Genomic DNA, 19,634 nt, shown 5'->3' on the forward strand with positions numbered 1-19,634 from the left:
AATAAATACACAGAAATCAGTAGCCTTCATATATGCTAACAACAAACACACAGAGGATGAAATCAGAGAATCATTCCCATTCACAATTGCATCAAAAAAATATAAAGTACCTTGGAATAAACCTAACCAAGGAAGTAAAGGATCTCTACAATGATTACTTTAAAACACTCATGCAAGAAATTGCAGAAGACACTAGAAAGTGGAGAAACGTCCCTTGTTCCTGGATTGGAAGAATCAATGTTGTGAAAATGGCAATCTTACCTAAAGCAATCTACACATTTAATGCAATCCCTATCAAAATTTCAAAGGCTTTCTTCATGGAAATAGAAAAACAATCCAAAAATTCATTTGGAATCACAAAAAACCTCGAATATCTAAAATAATACTGAGCAACAAAAATAAGGCTGGTGGTATCACCATACCTGATTTTAACCTATACTACAGAGCCATAGTAACAAAAACAGCATGGTACTGGCACAAAAAAAGACATGTAGATCAGTGGAACAAAATAGAGGACCCAGATCTAAGCCCAAGTAGCTACAGCCACCTGATATTCGATAAAAATGCCAAAATTATTCATTGGAGAAGAGACAGCCTCTTCAGCAAATGATATTTTGAAAACTGGATATATATTGCAGAAGGATGAAAATAGATTCTTCTCTCTCGCCATGCACAAGAATTAAGTCCAAATGGATTAAAGACCTTAACATCAGACCTGAAACTCTGAAACTGCTAGAGGAAAAAGTAGGGGAAACCCTTCAACATATTGGTCTTGGCAAAGACTTTCTGAATACAACCCCAATTGCTCAGGCAATAAAACCACAGATCAATCACTGGGACCTCATGAAATTACAAAGATTTTGCACTGCAAAGGACAGTGTGAATAAAGCAAAGAGGCAACCTACAGAATGGGAAAAAATCTTTGCCAGCTATATATCTGATAGAGGATTAATATCTAGGATATACAAAGAACCCAAAAAGTTAAATAATAAAGAATCAAACAAGCCAATCAAAAAATGGGCTATGGGGGCTGGAGAGATGGCTTAGCGGTTAAGCGCTTGCCTGTGAAGCCTAAGGACCCCAGTTCGAGGCTCGGTTCCCCAGGTCCCACATTAGCCAGATGCACAAGGGGGCGCACGCGTCTGGAGTTCATTTGCAGAGGCTGGAAGCCCTGGCGCACCCATTCTCTCTCTCTCCCTCTATCTGTCTTTCTCTCTGTGTCTGTCGCTCTCAAATAAATAAATTTAAAAAAAATTAATAAAAAAAAATGGGCTATGGAGTTAAATAGAGCATTCTCAAAGGAAGAAATATGAATGGCACATAAGCATCTAAAAAAATGTTCTACATCACTAGTTATCAGGGAAATGCAGATTAAAACTACATTGAGATTCCATCTCACTCCTGTCAGATTGGCCACCATCATGAAAACAAATGATCATAAATGTTGGCAGGGATGTGGAAAAAGAGGAACCCTTCTACACTGCTGGTGGGAATCCAATCTGGTCCAGCCATTGTGGAAAACAGTTTGGAGGTTCCTAAAACAGCTAAAGATTGATCTACCATATGACCCAGCTATAGCACTCCTAGGCATATATTCAAAGGACTCATCTCATTTACTTAGAAGTACATGCTCTACCATGCTTATTGCTGCTCAATTTATAATAGCTGGGAAATGGAACCAGCCTAGATGTCCCTCAACAGATGAGTGGATAATGAAGATGTGGCACATTTATACAATGGAGTTCTACTCAGCGGTAAAGAAAAATGAAGTTATGAAATTTGCAGAAAAATGGATGGACCTGGAAAGTATTATACTAAGTCAGGTAACCCAGGCCCAGAAAGCCAAGCGCCACATGTTCTCTCTCATATGTGGATCCTAGCTACAGATGATTGGGCTTCTGCATGAGAAGGAAAATACTTGGTAGCAGAGGCCAGTTAGTTAAAAAGGAGACATAAAGGGAAGAGAAAGGAAGGGAGGAGGATACTTAATAGGTTGATATTGTATATATGTAATTACAATGATTGTAATGGGGAGGTAATATGATGGAGAATGGAATTTCAAAGGGGAAAGTTGGGGGGGTAGAGAGAGTATTACCATGGGATATTTTTTATAATCATGGAAAATATTAATAAAAATTGTGAAAAGGAAAGAAAAAGACTCTACCAGCAAACTTTTAGAGCTGATAAACATGTATAGCCATGTAGCAGTATATAAAATAAACACACAGAAATCAGTAGCCTTCTTATAAACTAACAACAAAAACACAAGAGGATGAAATCAGACAATCACTTCCATTCAAAATTGCATTTAAAAAATGGACCTTGGAATAAACCTAACCAAGGAAGTAAAGGATCTCTACAATGAAAACTTTAAAACATTCAAGTGAGAAATTGCAGAAGACACTAAGAAATGGAAAGACATCTGTTGTTCTTGGATCAGAAGAATCAACACTGTGAAAATGGAAATCTTACCAAAAGCAATCTACACATTTATTGCAATCCCCATCAAAACTCCAGTGGCATTCTTCATGGAAATAGAAAAACCAATCCAGAAATTCATTTGGAAGCACAAAAAACCTCGAATATCTAAAATAATACTGAGCAACAAAAATAAGACTGGTAGTATCACCATACCTGATTTTAACCTATACTACAGAGCCATAGTAACAAAACAGCATGGTACTTGCACAAAAGCAGACATGTAGATCAATGGAACAAAATAGAGGACCCAGATGTAAGTCCTGGTACCTATAACCACCTGATATTTGACAAAAATGCCAAAACTACTCATAGGAGAAAAGACAGCCTCTTCAGCAAATGGTGCTGGAAAAACTGTATATGTATCAGTAGAAAAATGAAAATACATTCTTATCTCTCTCCATGCACAAGAATTAAGTCCAAAAGGAATAAAGACCTTAACATCAGACCTGAAACTCTGAAACTGCAAGAGGAAAAAGCAGGGGAAATCCTTCAACATATTGGTCATGGCAAAGACTTTCTGAATATAAACCCAGTTGCTCAGGTCATAAAACCACAGATTAACCACTGTGACCTCATGACATTACGAAGATTGCGTAGGGCAAAGGACACTGTGAATAGAGCAAAGAGGCAACCTACAGAATGGGAAAAAATCTTTGCCAGCTATACATCTGATAGAGAATTAATATCTAGGATATACAAAGAACTCAAATAATTAAATAATATGATATCAAACACCCCAATTAAAAAATGGGCTATGAGCTGGGCATGGTGGTACACACCTTTAATACCAGTACTCAGGAGGCAGAGGAAGGAGGATTGCCATGAATTTGAGGCCACCCTGAGACTACATAGTGAATTCCAGGTCAGCCTGAACTGGAGTGAAACCCTGCCGCAAAAAAAAAAAAAAAAAAAAAAAAAAACAAAAAAAGGGGGGGGGCAGGCTAGGGAACTAAATAGAGAGTTTTCAAAAGAAGAAATATAGATGAGATATAAACATCTAAAAAAATGTTCTACATCCCTAGTTATCAGGGAAATGCAGATTAAAACTATGTTGAGATTCCATCTCACCCCTGTCAGATTGGCTACCATCATGAAAACAAATAACCATAAATGCTGGTGAGGATGCAGAAATAGAGGAACCCTTATACACTGTTGGTGGGAATGCAATCTGGTCAAGCCATTGTGGCAAACAGTATAGAGGTTCCTAAGACATTAAATTGATCTACTGTATGACCCAGCTATAGTACTCCTAGCCATATATCCTAAGGACTCGTCTTATTACTTTAAAGATACTTGCTCAACCATGTTTATTGCTGCTTAATTTATAATAGCTGGGAAATGGAACCAGCCTAGATGTCCCTCAACTGATGAGTAGATAATGAAGATGTGGCACATTTAGACAATGGAGTTCTCCTTAGCAGTAAAGAAAAATGAAGTTATGAAATTTGCAGGAAAATGAATGGATCTGGAAAGGATTATACTAAGTGAGGTAACCCAGACCCAGAAATGTTCTCCCTCATATGTGGATCCTAGCTACAGATGATTGAGCTTCTGCGTGAGAAGGAAAAAACTCAGTAGCAGAGGGCAGTAAGTTAATAAGGACATATAAAGGGAAGAGAAAGGAAGGGAGGAGGGTACGTAATAGGTTGGTATTGTGTATATGTAAGTAGAATGATTGAGATGGGGAGGGGATATGATGCAGAATGGAATTTCAAAGGGGAAAGCGGGGGGGGAGGGTATTACCATGGGATATTTTTTATAATCATGGAAAATATTAATAAAAATTGAGAAAAAAAATTTAAAAAAAAGAAATTTGTAGGAAAATGGATGGATCTGGAAAGGATTATACTAAGTGAGGTAACCCAAGCCCAGAAAGCCAAACATCACATGTTCTCTCTCATATGTGGATCCTAACTACAGATAATTGGTCTTCTGTATGAGTAGGACGAAAACTTTTTATATAGCCAGTAAGCTATAAAAGAGATATAAAGAAAATAAAAAGGAAGGGAGGGGGTAGCTAGTAGGAATGTATGAATAGGAATATATGAATAGATTAATGGGGGTGAAAAGGTCTAAGTGATGTCAAAGGAAGAGATTGAGTAAAGGAAAGGTGGAGGGAGGGCTAATCAAAATCTAAGAGGAGGAGCCAGACATGGTGGCGCACACCTTTAATCCCAGCACTCGGGAGGCAAGGTGGGAGGATTGCATGAGTTTGAGGCCATCCTGAGAGTCCATAGAGAATTCCAGGTCAGCCTGGGCTAGAGTAAGACCCTACCTCAAAAAAAAAAAAATCTAAGAGGATATTAATAAATCATATGGAAACCTACTTTTTTGGACAATGGCACACTCAGGAACTATAGATTGTTACTAGAAAATTTTCAGTTCCCGGGATGGGATATCTTCCATTGAGCTGTTGGCCAGGGAGGTCCCTGATACCCCCAAAACATTACAGGCCATTGCTGAGGCTCTTGGTTTCCCACCAGGAATCAATGGTAAGACCCTATTGCTGAAGACTCCACATACTTGGGCTGCAAGGCCACTGAGAAATCCTGCTGGAACTGAGCTAACAACTTCCTCCATGTAGACCAGCTGACAGAAAGCTGGAAGAAACCATTCTGCATGCAGTTCAATGGGAGAAAGAGAAATCACCAGTGAAGATATTCAACAGTGGATACTGCAAGCCTTATAATTGGCCATCCAGGCTAAGTTCCTCCTTGTTTCTTTCACATATTCCTTAGAAATGCTTAATGTCTGCCGAATTTGCCAAAAATTCTGAGTAAATGCTGGCTTTATCAGATACCTGACCAAATTCCAATTTCTGCTTGGTTTTTAGATAAGGTTTCTTGCCTTTTTTTTTCTCCCTGCCTCCAGCAATGTGTTTTATAAATGTTTGTTTGTTTTTTTTTTCTTTTTACAGAGCTGGGGGTATAGTTCACTGTTAAGAGTACTTGACAATTAAGCGAGGCGTGCACCACCTGCCCTCAGGAGACAGAGGTAGGAGGATCGCCATGAGTTCGAGGCCACCCTGAGACTACATAGTGAATTTCAGGTCAGCCTGAGCCAGAGTGAGACCCTACCTCGAAAAACAAAAAACAACAACAAAAAAAAAAGAGAGTACTTGACAACTGAGAAAACCTACTAGAACGGAGATGAAAACCTCCTCCATGTAGACCAACTGACTGAAAGCTGGAAGAAACCATTCTTCATGCAGTTCAGTGGGAGAAAGAGAAATCACCAGTGACGCTACTCAACAGCGGACACTGCAAGCCTTAGATTTGGCTAGCCAGGCCAAATGAGCCAATGGGTGCAATAGAAGCACGTCTGTCATGGTAGAAACCAAATGCCCTCTAATTGGACTGGAGGCCCACTCCATGGGAGGGAATATATCCCTGATACTGAAAACCTACAACAGGGTTAGTCATGAGCCCTAGGGGTGCAATGTCTGCTGGTGTCTGGCTAAATGTATGTACTATGCTCATCAAACTGCCCAGTAAGCACTTCTCTTAATGTTCATACCCTTATGTTAATGCTACTCTCAAAATCTTCTCTTTTCAGATGGCAGGGACCATGGGATGACTCAGAAGGCATCATGGTGCTGAGAAGAAATGACAGAGGAGTGCTCAGCACTGCAATATCTCTATCACACCTTCCAAGGCTCAGGGTCCATTGTGGAAGAGGTGGCAGAAAGAATGTAAGGGCCGAAGGAAGGGTAGGACTCCTTACAATGTGCTCCTCCAGACACAAAATGGCCTGGATATCCATGACCTCACAGTGCCTGACACTACCTATACAAGCCTATCATAATAGGAGGAAAAGATGATAACATCAAAATAAAAGAGAGACTGATTGAGAGGGGGAGGGGTTATGGTGGAGAATGGAGTTTCAAAGGGGAAATTGGGGGAGGGAGGGCATTGCCATGGGTTATTGTTTATAATCATATAATTAAAAATAAATAAATATAAAGGAGTTAGGAATGTAGTGCAATGATAAAAGTGACTGCTTAGCATATGCAAAGCTCTAGGTTCAATCACTAGCACTACCAATAAAAAAAAAAAAAAAGTAAAGAGATAGATAAACATTTGATGATGAGTTCTGGGAGAAAATCTCACCCAGCTCATGCTCAGATGATCCTGAGACAATCCAACTCTGTCTACCTGGGTTCCCTCAAATACTGCCCAAGGCCTGGAAGTCCACAAGAGAAACCCTGAGGAGACCAGTTTGCTGTGTGCTTTGTCATTAACTCCTACCTTTTATTTTTTCACCCAACATTTTCTTCCAAGACTATCTTCCTGCACTCCATCAATACACTTTCAAGGTCCTTTAGAATAGTTCCCCTCTCTGGGAGATACTAACTACCATATTCCTATACCCCTGTTCAAGAAATTCAAGATCTGACATCATCATCTGCTTTCCTCTAGCAGCAGTTAGAGTGTCTTCTTATGGGATGGGAGAATCAGAGGGGGTACAGTTAGGGTGACTGGACCTCTGCAAATAAAGAATGCAGGAAAGTCTGCATTTGCTAAAAATCAAAGGTGATCTGACTTCTTATCACTTACCTAGTTCCCTAGACCTGTTTCTTCCAAACTACCAGGACCCCTTCTGGGAGAGAGGTCTTTGATAGGATTTAAACATTGTGGTTGGTCAAGTTCAGCCCCTGGAACTTTCTATCAGGGCTAGCCTCTTCGTGAGACATCCCCTAGCCCTTAAAAATGAGCTGTCCCTCTGGTTCACTAAGCTGGAAGACAGCCCACCACTATAAGGTTATACCTTATATATACAACTATAAGGCTGTACTTTACAACAGGAGAGCAGTGACCACTTGGAAACGTCCAGCTGTGGGTGAGTTTTTCTCTAGCCCAGGCCCAGCCACATTGAACCAAGGGGAGGCCATTCTAGCCCTATTGTCCACATGGGTTCTCTATCCCCTCCAGCTCTCCACATGGCAGAAGCTCCTTAAACTTCGTTTCTCTTTTATTTCCATGATTTTTCCAGGCCCTTAAATGGGATCTCCAGCCATGTGGGTTCCTTTCCTGAGCTCTGTACTTCCCTCAATAAATATAATTTAACAATTGAAAAAAAAAAGAAAGAAATCTGTAAAGATCATAGAGCTGTGACAGAGGAAGACCTTGATCTCAAGAAGAATGAAGCCTGAGCTTGGTGCTGAGTTTTGTATAGGTCATCATTCTGAATCATCTCAAGACTCCATATGATAGATCTCAGACACTCACCCAGACACAGAGGTAAAGAACTAAAGCAACAGGCATCTAAATAAGACATTAGGTAGCACATCTTTCTTCCATGTAAAAATTGATGCCATATATTGAAGGCAGGTTTGAAATACATCATAGAGGAGACATATCCACTGCAAATGTGCCACCAAGTGAGAAACCTAAGCATTCAGAACATACATGTTGCGTTAAGGTGCTTGACTGTGAAGCCTAAGGAACCATGTTCGACTTTCCAGATTCTATGTAAGCCAGACGCATAAAGGCGAGGCAAGTGCAAGGTCACACATGCCCATTAGGTGATGCAATCATCTGGAGTGCGACTACAGGCCCTGGCGCACTAATTATCCCCCCCAATAAAAATTTTAAAACATTAAAGTATTTTGCTTATGGGCAATTCCTGAATTGTGCATAAAACCACCATAAACCACCAAAATGGTACACCATTAATGGTCCAAATTTTTAGTTTATGTACTTGAAAGACCTTGGGGCCCAAGACATGATTAACAATGCTGAAATGAGCTTGAATGCCCAATGTTCCCTAGTAATCTCTCCCACCCTGAAGTTAGCAGCCCCAAAAGGTACATCTCCACCATGTTAAACTTTAGTCCAACCCCGCTCTGGATCAAGCCCAGTTAGAATATGGGAGGCTTGCCCAGCATGGTGGCACATGTCTATAATCCCAGCATTCAGAAGGATCTGTAAGTTTGAAGCCAGCCTGGAGCTACAGGTAAGTTCCAGGTCAGCCTGGGCTAATGTGATACCCTACCTTGAAAAAGACAATATATATATATATGGGAGGCTATTAAAATAAAATTTTGTTTTCTGAAGAATCAGCAATTTATGAGTCAATGAGATGTAAGTATTCTGTTTTGCCCTTTTTGTCTCTTAAGCCAAGCTGACCAACCTACACAGCAGCCAATGAAATTTTTTGTTCATTTATTAAGTTTGCCTTTTTTGGAGACTTGCTCCCTGTATCTTTGCACTTTGCTGCACATATTTATTCACCAGTGTCAGCTGACCCTGGCACTAAAATACAGATATAGGTACGTCCCTTAAGGTGGCAGCTTAGGATCTTAGCTTGTTCCATCAGATAAAACACCATTTCCAACTCCCCAGCCTCCTTTTGCTTTCCTCTCTCCACAACTTTTGGCATTTTATCTTCTATGTCTATTTGTTAGCAGTTGTTCTAGCTAATACATATACTCAGTTTCACAAAAGTTTTGCCATTTTCTTTCCTTTCCTCCGAAATATGAGACTGAAATTTTTGTCCTAATCACCCTTTCAACTTACATGCCACAGTCTAGTATCCTACATTTCCCCCAACAAATTACATGCTGCTTTTATAGTGGAGATTTACTTGTACCAGCATTATCACTAGTTAATGATCTTTAGTATGCCTTTACATGTGGTTTCTAAGCTCACTGAACCTCATTCATGCCTTATTATACTCAGTGGTAATGCCAGTATTTTTAATACTGAAGGATCAGCTTGTGAGTCCATTTGCTCCTATTTTCACTTCTCACTCAGTCCTCTATTTCTTCATGTGTAATTTCTGAGCAAGGCTGGTCATTTGGCTTCCAAGTTTCTAGTTGTTTTTCAATCTTTAGAGTTGTGCTGGCTTCTGGAGAACATCTGGAGGCATGACAATTGAATACCACTTTAAAGTCCCTCCTTATAGTTTGGGGCCACATAAGCAGCCTAAATTTGGACTGCAAGCCCTTCCATGTATTACCAGGGTGGAGGTAGTCTCTTGTCCCTTTCTATGGACTTCATTTCTGTCCATCTTTACTGAGGGCATGTGGCTCTATGTTCAAACCTGCTAAGTTCCTCCTTGTTTCTTTCACATATTCCTTAGAAATGCTTAATGTCTGCCGAATTTGCCAAAAATTCTGAGTAAATGCTGGCTTTATCAGATACCTGACCAAATTCCAATTTCTGCTTGGTTTTTAGATAAGGTTTCTTGCCTTTTTTTTTCTCCCTGCCTCCAGCAATGTGTTTTATAAATGTTTGTTTGTTTTTTTTTTCTTTTTACAGAGCTGGGGGTATAGTTCACTGTTAAGAGTACTTGACAATTAAGCGAGGCGTGCACCACCTGCCCTCAGGAGACAGAGGTAGGAGGATCGCCATGAGTTCGAGGCCACCCTGAGACTACATAGTGAATTTCAGGTCAGCCTGAGCCAGAGTGAGACCCTACCTCGAAAAACAAAAAACAACAACAAAAAAAAAAAGAGAGTACTTGACAACTGAGAAAACCTACTAGAACGGAGATGAAAACCTCCTCCATGTAGACCAACTGACTGAAAGCTGGAAGAAACCATTCTTCATGCAGTTCAGTGGGAGAAAGAGAAATCACCAGTGACGCTACTCAACAGCGGACACTGCAAGCCTTAGATTTGGCTAGCCAGGCCAAATGAGCCAATGGGTGCAATAGAAGCACGTCTGTCATGGTAGAAACCAAATGCCCTCTAATTGGACTGGAGGCCCACTCCATGGGAGGGAATATATCCCTGATACTGAAAACCTACAACAGGGTTAGTCATGAGCCCTAGGGGTGCAATGTCTGCTGGTGTCTGGCTAAATGTATGTACTATGCCCATCAAACTGCCCAGTAAGCACTTCTCTTAATGTTCATACCCTTATATTAATGCTACTCTCACTTTTGGTAGAGAATCTTCTCTTTTCAGATGGCAGTGACCTTGGGATGACTCAGAAGGCATCATGGTGCTGGAAAGAAGTTACAGAGGAGTGCTCAGTACTGCAATATCTCTATCACACCTTCCAAGGCTCAGGGTCCATTGTGGAAGAGGTGGCAGAAAGAATGTAAGAGCCGAAGGAAGGGTAGGACTCCTTACAATGTGCTCCTCCAGACACAAAATGGCCTGGATATCCATGACCTCACAGTACCTGACACTACCTACACAAGACCATCATAATAGGAGGAAAAGATCATGACATCAAAGTAAAAGAGAGACTGACTGAGATGGGGAGGGAATATGATGGAGAATGGAATTTCAAAGGGGAAAGTGGGAGGAGGGAAGACATTACCATGGGATATTGTTTACAATCATAGAAGTTGTTAATAAAAATTAATTTTAAAAAAGAGTACCTGGGCTGGAGAGATGGCTTAGTGGTTAAGCACTTGCCTGTGAAGCCTAAGGACCCCAGTTCAAGGCTTGATTCCCCAGTACCCACATAAGCCAGATGCATGAGGTAGTGCATGCATCTGGAGTTCATTTTCAGTGGCTGCATGCAGGCCCTAGCATGCCCATTCTCCCTCTCTCCCTCTCTCTCCCTCTCTCTCAAATAAATAAATAAAAATAACCAAAAAAAAGGTTTTTAAAAAGCGAACTTGACAAACATGTGTGAAGCCTTTGTTCAATCCCTAGGAAATCCATAGGGAAGAAAGCATATTTTACATTTACCCAGATTCTTCCTTCCTTCTACTGAAAAGACTTTTTAGAAAATCCAATCCACCATACCACCAAAAACAAAAGGCTGAATCATAAGAAAGGAAAGAAAGAAAGAAAGAAAGAAAGAAAGAAAGAAAGAAAGAAAGGAAGGAGGGAGGGAGGGAGGGAGGGAGGGAGGGAGGGAGGGAGGGAGGGAGGGAGGGAGGGAGGGAGGGAGGGAGGGAGGGAGGGAGGGAGGAAGGGAGGAAGGGAGGAAGGGAGGAAGGGAGGAAGGGAGGAAGGAAGGAAGGAAGGAAGGAAGGAAGGAAGGAAGGAAGGAAGGAAGGAAGGAAGGAAGGAAGAAAGAGGGAGGGAGGGAGGGAGGGAGGGAGGGAGGGAGGGAGGAAGGAAGGAAGGAAGGAAGGAAGGAAGGAAGGAAGGAAGGAAGGAAGGAAGGAAGGAAGGAAGGAAGGAAGGAAGGAAGGAAGACTAAAGACTAGTGAATAAGAAGTGACTGGAACATGACTAAGTATCCTTATTTCTTTTCCTCAGAGACCTTACAGCATTCAGACCATTAGCCCTGGAGACCTCAGGAAAAGACAGCAAGACAGAAATCGCTTGTGTCTTCATAAAAGTGGAACAGCCTGTCCTTTTCAACAATGAAAACAGAGCAGCTTAGTACTCTCAGGCTAATGTTGCAACTTGCGTAAATGCTTACAGCTCCTACAATTACAGCAATGATAAACCACCTGATTCACTCCACTCATGGATGGACAGCCCTAGTCATTGCATATTACATAAAAGAAAGACAAAGGCTCAGCAACATAAACAGATCAAAATGATTATTTTTATTGTCATTTTACCTACCTTGTTTCCTCACAGCTTTCTCTCCATTCACATCTGCCAGGAAATTCTGGGTAGTGTATCCAAAGAATCAATGCTTTAAGTGACACACTTAGATGGCAGGGTAATCTAGGTGTCTAAGTTAGATGAATAAATTTGTTTCGGGCAATCTTAGTTCTTATAATTTTATACATTCTGGAGGTAGGTCCCCTCTCTGGAGTGACTCAGTTTCCAGACCTGACTTTTTGAACAATGGCCCATTTGCTCCCTACTTGAAGTAGTCTTTGTAGCCAGAAGAGATGCATTAGTCAATAGATGCAGTGATTTTCTCTGCCCTAAAGAACACCATATTCAGAACTAGATTCCCTCCCTGCAGGGTGGGCACTATGTACATGATGTGTAAGGTAAGGAGTTATCCTACTCTGATGCCACAGGGCAGCTTCTCCCTACTAAACAAGCAATTCCTTTCAAGTAAACATTGTTTCCCTTATGAACCGTTTTCCTATGGTTATCATCACTTACCGCCACCTACCATGAAACCAGTATCACTGCCAATGAAATTAGTCAGTTGCTCTGTGTCCACTTGGAGGCAATAGGCTTAAGCAAGTTACTAGATCAGTGTCCGAAGTTAGTTAAGGGCTGAGGAATGGCTCAGCAGTTAAAGGCTGCCTGTATGATTTCCCAGTATCCACATAGACAGGTGTAGAGTGGTGCATGCACCTGGAGTTTCAGCAGCTACAGGACCTGGCTTAGCCATTCCCCTCACAAATAGTTAAATGACCACATGCCTCATAATAACCTGGCTCATTTCACAAGATTTCAGATTCCTGAGTCCCACCATCAACTGAATCAGTTTTAAAAATGGATCATGGGAACCTATGGTTCAGGGCCTTGGACCTGCTAGGGAAGCACGCTACCACTGAGCTACAGGTATACCCAGTAGCCTAAAGTTTTTTTGTTTTTTTTTTTTTGTTTGTTTGTTTGTTTTTTTTGAGGTAGGGTCTCACTCTAGCCCAGGCTGACCTGGAATTCACAATGGAGTTTCAGGGTGGCCTCGAACTCACAGCAATCCTCCTACCTCTGCCTCCCGAGTGCCTAAAGTTTGTTTTTGTTTTTTTTTTTTCAAAATATTTTTTATTAACAACTTCCATGACTATAAAAACAAAATCCCATAGTAATACCATCCCCCCTCCCCCCTTTTTTTGATGATATAGGGTCGAAGCTCTGACTCTCTTGGAAATCATTGTACAGCCAGGCTAGCCTCAAACTTTTGACAATCCTTCTGCCTCAGCCTCCCAAGTGCTGAGATTACAGGCATGTTACATCACAACCAGCTTTGGAATCTTTTTTTTTTTTTTTTTGGCAGGGGTATGGTGAGATAGGATCTTGCACTAGCCCAGGCTGAGCTGGAATTCACTATGTAGTCTCAGGGTGGCCTCAAACTCATGGTGATCCTACCTCTGCCTCCCAAGTGCTGGGAGTAAGCTGCGCCACCATGCCTGGCTGGAATCCATATTTTTAACAAGCAACCCAACTAATCCTCATGAATTGGCTCAAGTCTGTAAAGCTACGTCTACCTGGTTTATAGCTATCATAGTACAAAGAAGCTGTTTTCTTCAGATATAAAAATAGGCAAAATGAGAAAGAATGATATTAAAAGACTAGCCCATAGTTCCTTGATGAGATGTTTCCACCTCACAATAGTTCCTGCAAGAAAGAACAAGTGACTAAATGAGGTCACAACTCTGATGTATCTGAAAGTATGCCACATCAAGATTCATTTAAAAATAAAAACCTCAGGCCTATTGTTAAACACTTTATTATTATTGATCATAATTTTTAACCACACCCCCCAAAACTGAGATTGTAACAAACTTGAGAATATATGAACAAATTCTTAGTAAATTTCAAAGGTTTTCTAATGCTAGTAATGAGTAAGAGGTCAAGGCTTCAAAAGCATTACTAAATCAGTGTCAAAAACCTTAGCAGAGCTCAATTTATAATAGCTGGGAAATGGAACCAGCCTAGATGTCCCTCAACAGATGAGTGGATAATGAAGATGTGGCACATTTATACAATGGAGTTCTACTCAGCGGTAAAGAAAAATGAAGTTATGAAATTTGCAGAAAAATGGATGGACCTGGAAAGGATTATACTAAGTGAGGTAACCCAGGCCCAGAAAGCCAAGCGCCACATGTTCTCTCTCATATGTGGATCCTAGCTACAGATGATTGGGCTTCTGTGTGAGAATGAAAATACTTAGTAGCAGAGGCCAGTAAGGTAAAAAGGAGACATAAAGGGAAGAGAAAGGGAGGAGGATACTTAATAGGTTGATATTGTATATATGTAATTACAATGATTGTAATCGGGAGGTAATATGATGGAGAATGGAATTTCAAATGGGAAAGTGTGGGGGTGGGGAGGGAGGGAATTACCATGGGATGTACTTTATAATCATGGAAAATGTTAATAAAAATTTTTAAAAAGTTCAATAAAAAAAATAAAAATAAAAACCTTAGCAGAAAATTTGGTGTAGTGGCTTACAGATCATACCTGTAATCCAAGAGGATAACCACAAATTCCAGGCCAGACAAGTCTACATAGGAAGACTGTGCCTTAAAAAAAAAAACAAAAACACCCAACCAGCCAAGCAAACAAAAAACTTAACAAATACAGGGATTTTAAAGACCTATGCACACCTTTAATGCCAGCACTGGGGAGGCAAAGGTAGGAGGATCCCTGTAAGTTCAAGAACACCCTGAGACTACATAGTTAGTTCCTCAAAAAAAAATTTTTTTAATTAAAAAAAAAAAGGTGTGCACCACCATGCCCAGCAGACCAGCATATTTTCCACCTCATTTTATATGAACACAGCCACATATATATATTTGAGACAGGGTCTTGCCATGTAATCCAGGCTGGCCTCAAATGAGTTATCCTCTTGCCACTGCCTCCTGAGTGCTGGCACTACAGGTAAGCCCCACCAATGAGGCTTGATCTATGATCTTTGAATAACATCTGTCTATAGCCAAACATGATTGTACACACCTGTAATCCTGGCGCTGGGAAGACAGAGGCAGAATTGTTTGGTTGAGACCAGCCTGAGCAACATGGCAAGATGGCTTCTCAAAGAAAGGAGAGATGCAGGAGTGGTGGCACATGCCTTTGTTCCAGCACTAGGGAGGCAGAAGTGTATTACTATTAAGTTCAAAGCCAGCCTGGGGCTACAGTGTGAGTTCCATGTCAGCCTGGGATAGAGTGAGACCCTACCTCAAGAGAGAGAGAGAATGTATCATAGATCTTATCTACATAAAATTCTTATGGATTAGATCCATCTGCTTAATTCACTAAATTTAATCTCTACAACAATGCAGTAGGGTTTGCATCTAGCTCAGTGCCAGTGAATAATAAAAGAATTGAATGAAAGTAAAAGACTACTAACCCATCCTTATGGCTTCTCCTTGGAAGACAAACTCTAATACTTCATTCTAGTCTAAGACTGCAGTGTAAACACAGCTACAGTGCTGAGCTTCCCTGGTCTCACTCACCCTACAAAGTTCTTACATCCAAGTCCTACTAGAACAAAATAGTTAGGGACTATCATTAGGAATATATCAGTGGTTTTAAAAATTCGGTCACTTAGAAAACATGTTACACAGATTTTCTTGAGGTTTTATAATTATGACAGAATATAAGGGCCCCAGAAACAAATGAGTCTTCCCATAGGCCTAAATCCTTGGCATCTGCAATGAATGAAATTCCTAAGTAACACATTATGTACCTGTTACCCACCCAGGATTTAGCAGGATGTCCTGTCAATGAGCCCAGTCCACAACAACTGGAGGAGCAAGATAATGGCCCTGTGATTGATATTTACATATACATGCCTTTGAAGTCTACATTCTTTCATATTTATTAGGATGTCAGTTAGGACAGCTAGCTTCCAATCTTCAGTGTGTTAAATTCAAAAGGGCCATTTAGTACAGAAAGATTTCCTCAATGTAGTCTTGTCAAGTAGTGCACAATAACCACAGACTATGGAAGCCAGTGATTCTTCACCCCAGTCTCCTATCTCTGAGTTAGCAATGCTCCCCATGCTCTACTGCAGCCACATTCCAGTTCAAAGAATCTCCAGATGAAAAAAAGAAAATGTTTCATGTGCAATTAAAAAGAATATTGCAGGGCTGGAGAGATGGCTTAGCAGTTAAGGCACTTGCCTACAAAGCCAAAGGATTAATGTTCAATTACCCAGGCCCCAAAATAAACCAGATGCACAAAGTAGCACATGTGCCTGGAGTTCGTTTGCAGTGGCTGGAGGCCTTGGTGTACCTATTGTCTGTCTGTCTGTCCATGTCTCTCCCTCCCCCAAATAAATAAATAAATAAATAATTTTTTAAAAGAATACTGCTTGATAAGAGTTGGGACTCAGGGGCTGGAGAGATGGCTTAGCGGTTAAGCGCTTGCCTGTGAAGCCTAAGGACCCCAGTTCGAGGCTCGGTTCCCCAGGTCCCACATTAGCCAGATGCACAAGGGGGCGCACGCGTCTGGAGTTCGTTTGCAGAGGCTGGAAGCCCTGGCGCGCCCATTCTCTCTCTCTCCCTCTATCTGTCTTTCTCTCTGTGTCTGTCGCTCTCAAATAAATAAATAAATAAATAAATAAAGTTTAAAAAAAAAATTTAAAAAAAAAAAAGAGTTGGGACTCAGCTCAAAATAAGCCCATCCTGGTATAACTTCCTTCTGGTTTTCCAGAATGATAAAGAACACTGATACTTAAGGAAGTAACCAAGATGAAAAGAGGGAAGAAATACAGCTTGAAGTGAAGAAATGACACAGACCTCCCACATACACACTTTAAAAACTTTATTTATATAAAAAACTCATTTGTTTTTAAAAGCATTAACAGACAGAAAGAAAAAGAGCAAAGGTATGGAGCAAAAGACATGCCCCTTAGTAGTATTCGGTGGGAAGGTGGGATTTTTTTGGTTTTCTGGAATTGAATGTTTAGTGTTTTTATAAATGAAGGAGGAAAAACAAAACAGTTAAAGGTCCCCAAAAGCCCATGGCTATTCTATTACCCACACCCCACCGAGAAAAAAGAGCACCAGGAAGAGCAGAGAAGGACAAGAGAAACCAAGAGTAGAGCCTGATCTGAATGGGGGAGGTCCCTGTGCAGTGTGCTCTGAGCATCACAGAGCAAAAGGCTCCTTTTTGCCAGAAAGGGTATATGGGAGGAGGAAGAAATGGGAGCAGGAAGGTAAATAAGGAATTTTAATGCATGGGGAAGGGGGTTGGTGGGTTGTGCACTTCTCTCCTACCCCATAGCCTCAGTGTATTAGGGAAAGGGAAGAGAAGGATAAAGAATTCCAGTTGCATTGAATAGAGCTTTTAGATTAAGGGGAGAAACCAAATAAAGTTAAAAAAAAAAAAAATCAACCCTCAGAGCAGCTGATTTTTCTAGACCAACCTGCAATATGCACTAAAGTAAACGAGGCATTATGGGTGTGAAAGGAGAACTGGGGAGACCCCCTCTACCACCTACAACCCCCTCAAAGATAACTGGTAATTCTGTGCAACTCAGGAATGGGAGTCACACCACTGACTCCTGTCAGCCTCACCGAAGCTTATCAGTACACTTGTACAAATCCCAGCCACACACTGTCGTGCAAAAGCTTGCTATGACTAAACTCAGAGGCTATACCAATCCCAACAGAACTTGGGGCTTTCTAGGTCACCTTTCCTCTCCTTTCATTTGCTTTCAGCTACTGAGGGTCAACAGTGGATAAGAAAACAACAAAATCCAACTTGCAAAATCAGGAGAAATGAGACTGCAGAGGGAAAGAAAGGCACGTGGAAGGGAGGGAGAAGATGCACCCCAGGCCGAAGGCACAAAGAGGAGGCAAAGCCAGGGTGATCCCCACCTTGTCAGGGCAAAGGGAACAGAGTTATGTACATCAAGTCCTGTAGTTGGCCAACAAATCCAGGGAGCATGAGAGGGAGGGCAGGCCTAGGAGGGAAGGAAAAGGAGAAATGGGACAGGGGAAGTCAGCATTGAAGCTTCCTGCCAGTTTCAGACTAACTGCTTCACGTACATTCCTTTTAGCTCCTCCTAAAGGGTCCTCTTCTTCCCAAAAGAATCTTTCTGCTTCTTCTTAACCAAAGTCTTACATGGCACACTCCTCTTTATATAAATGGTCAAGCCAAGTTAGCAGACTTATCACAGGGTAGGAGAGGAAGGCTTGAGGGTTAAGGACAGCCTCAGTAAGGGGCAGCAGCAGCCCAAAGCTGGCCTGAGGCTGGCAGAAGAGATGGAGTCTGTAGGTCCTTTGTGGTCTCTGCCTCGGAAGAGAGGAAGCAAGGGTTCTCAATCCCAGTTCTAGGAGACTTTCATTTACTCGAGGGCTCTTGCAAATGGAGTATGCCAATACTGCCAGCCTTCTTGGCTTCAAAAACAGCCAGTGGAATGAGGGAAGAACTCATACTTCCCCTTCTGCAAAAGAAATAAAACATCCCTTCCCCATCAGGAAAACAGTCTCAGAATCATCAGTTTATCAAATTGCTGAACATTGTAGATACAGCTTGTAACATTCTGTTCTTCAGACAGCTTCCAGTGAAGACTTCCACTCTCTCCCTCCCTCCACACAAGGCCAAGAGTTCCAGGGAGAGCTGGCAAAAAGGGCTAATCTGCAGCAGTTTCTCAAAATATGCAAATAAATGAATCAGGTTTCATGGGGAAAACTGGAGGTAGGGGTGGGAGGACTTGAATGGAAAAAGTTGAGAGTTGATGGAATGAAGGCAGCCACTTGGGGCTATAAGGGCAGGAGGCAGCCTGGCAGTTGGCACAATAGTCCAGCAAATAAAAGGAAAAATCATCAGTCCATTTCACCACCAAAAAATAAAAGTGTATATATATATATTATAAGCCCAGGTGGAGCAGATAGAGTGGTGCTAAATCTTCTGCTGTAAGGAAAAAAGAGAAAGAATGTTAATAAGAATGAGAATAAGAAGACTAGAAGAAGAAAAAGGAAAACCAAAAACACAAGAATGAATCTGGAGAAAGGAAAGCAGCCCAGGGGACAACCATCACCAGCTACATGTCCAACTTTGAGGTAATAATATCAGAAGCAGAACCCCACACGGCTGAGACTAGTGCCCCAGGCCAGATCAGAGCAGCATGATTGGTAAATTGCCGGCACACAGGAGCCTCCTTCCTCAGAACCAGCTTGGGAGTGACTGGAGGACATACCATGGGGGGATAAGCCACTTGGTCCCCCTCATCATCCAAAACCAACACATCCAACTCTTCCTCCAGAGATTCCTGACCCTCGTCCTGCTGTGAACACATGCAATTTGTTAGTATCTTAGTCAAGATAAAGCTTCTTGAGTGTGTGCCAAACCTAGAGAAAAATCCCAAAATGTGATGGTTGAAACACACACTATAATAGTAAAAGAGGGGCAAAACATCCATGAACAGACAGGGGCAAGAACAAGGTGAAGTATGAGAACAGATCAGTTAGTGTTAGTCGGATCAGAAGCCCTTTTACAGACTTCCTCTTCTCTCAGTGTGACCGATGCAGAATAATATCTTGAGAAGTTCCAGGGTGGGTCAAAACCCCTACTTTTCCTAAAAATGTCTGCTCTTTTTCTTTTTCCTCCCCAACCCTGTTATACAAATTACATATGCTTCAAGACAGAA

At 41.4% G+C, this 19,634-nt stretch overlaps 1 protein-coding gene across 11 annotated transcripts in view; it reads right to left on the bottom strand.

Annotated features, from left to right (window-relative positions):
* Window positions 1–16,786: 16,786 nt before the first annotated feature.
* The window catches only part of Ctnnd1 (catenin delta 1), an 82,644-nt gene continuing 79,796 nt past the window's right edge, over window positions 16,787–19,634 (bottom strand). For 9 of the 11 annotated variants that reach the window (XM_045147189.1, XM_045147172.1, XM_004667718.2 and 6 more), the window contains one exon: window positions 16,787–18,898. In XM_045147189.1, the coding sequence (XP_045003124.1) occupies window positions 18,887–18,898 (12 nt within the window). In that variant the 3' untranslated portion in view covers window positions 16,787–18,886. The remainder of the gene's footprint in view (window positions 18,899–19,634) is intronic. The other 2 variants (XM_045147181.1, XM_045147157.1) reach the window with 1 other exon arrangement.

This window comes from Jaculus jaculus, chromosome 1 (genome assembly GCF_020740685.1).
Source record: "Jaculus jaculus isolate mJacJac1 chromosome 1, mJacJac1.mat.Y.cur, whole genome shotgun sequence".
Lineage (NCBI taxonomy): Eukaryota > Metazoa > Chordata > Mammalia > Rodentia > Dipodidae > Jaculus > Jaculus jaculus.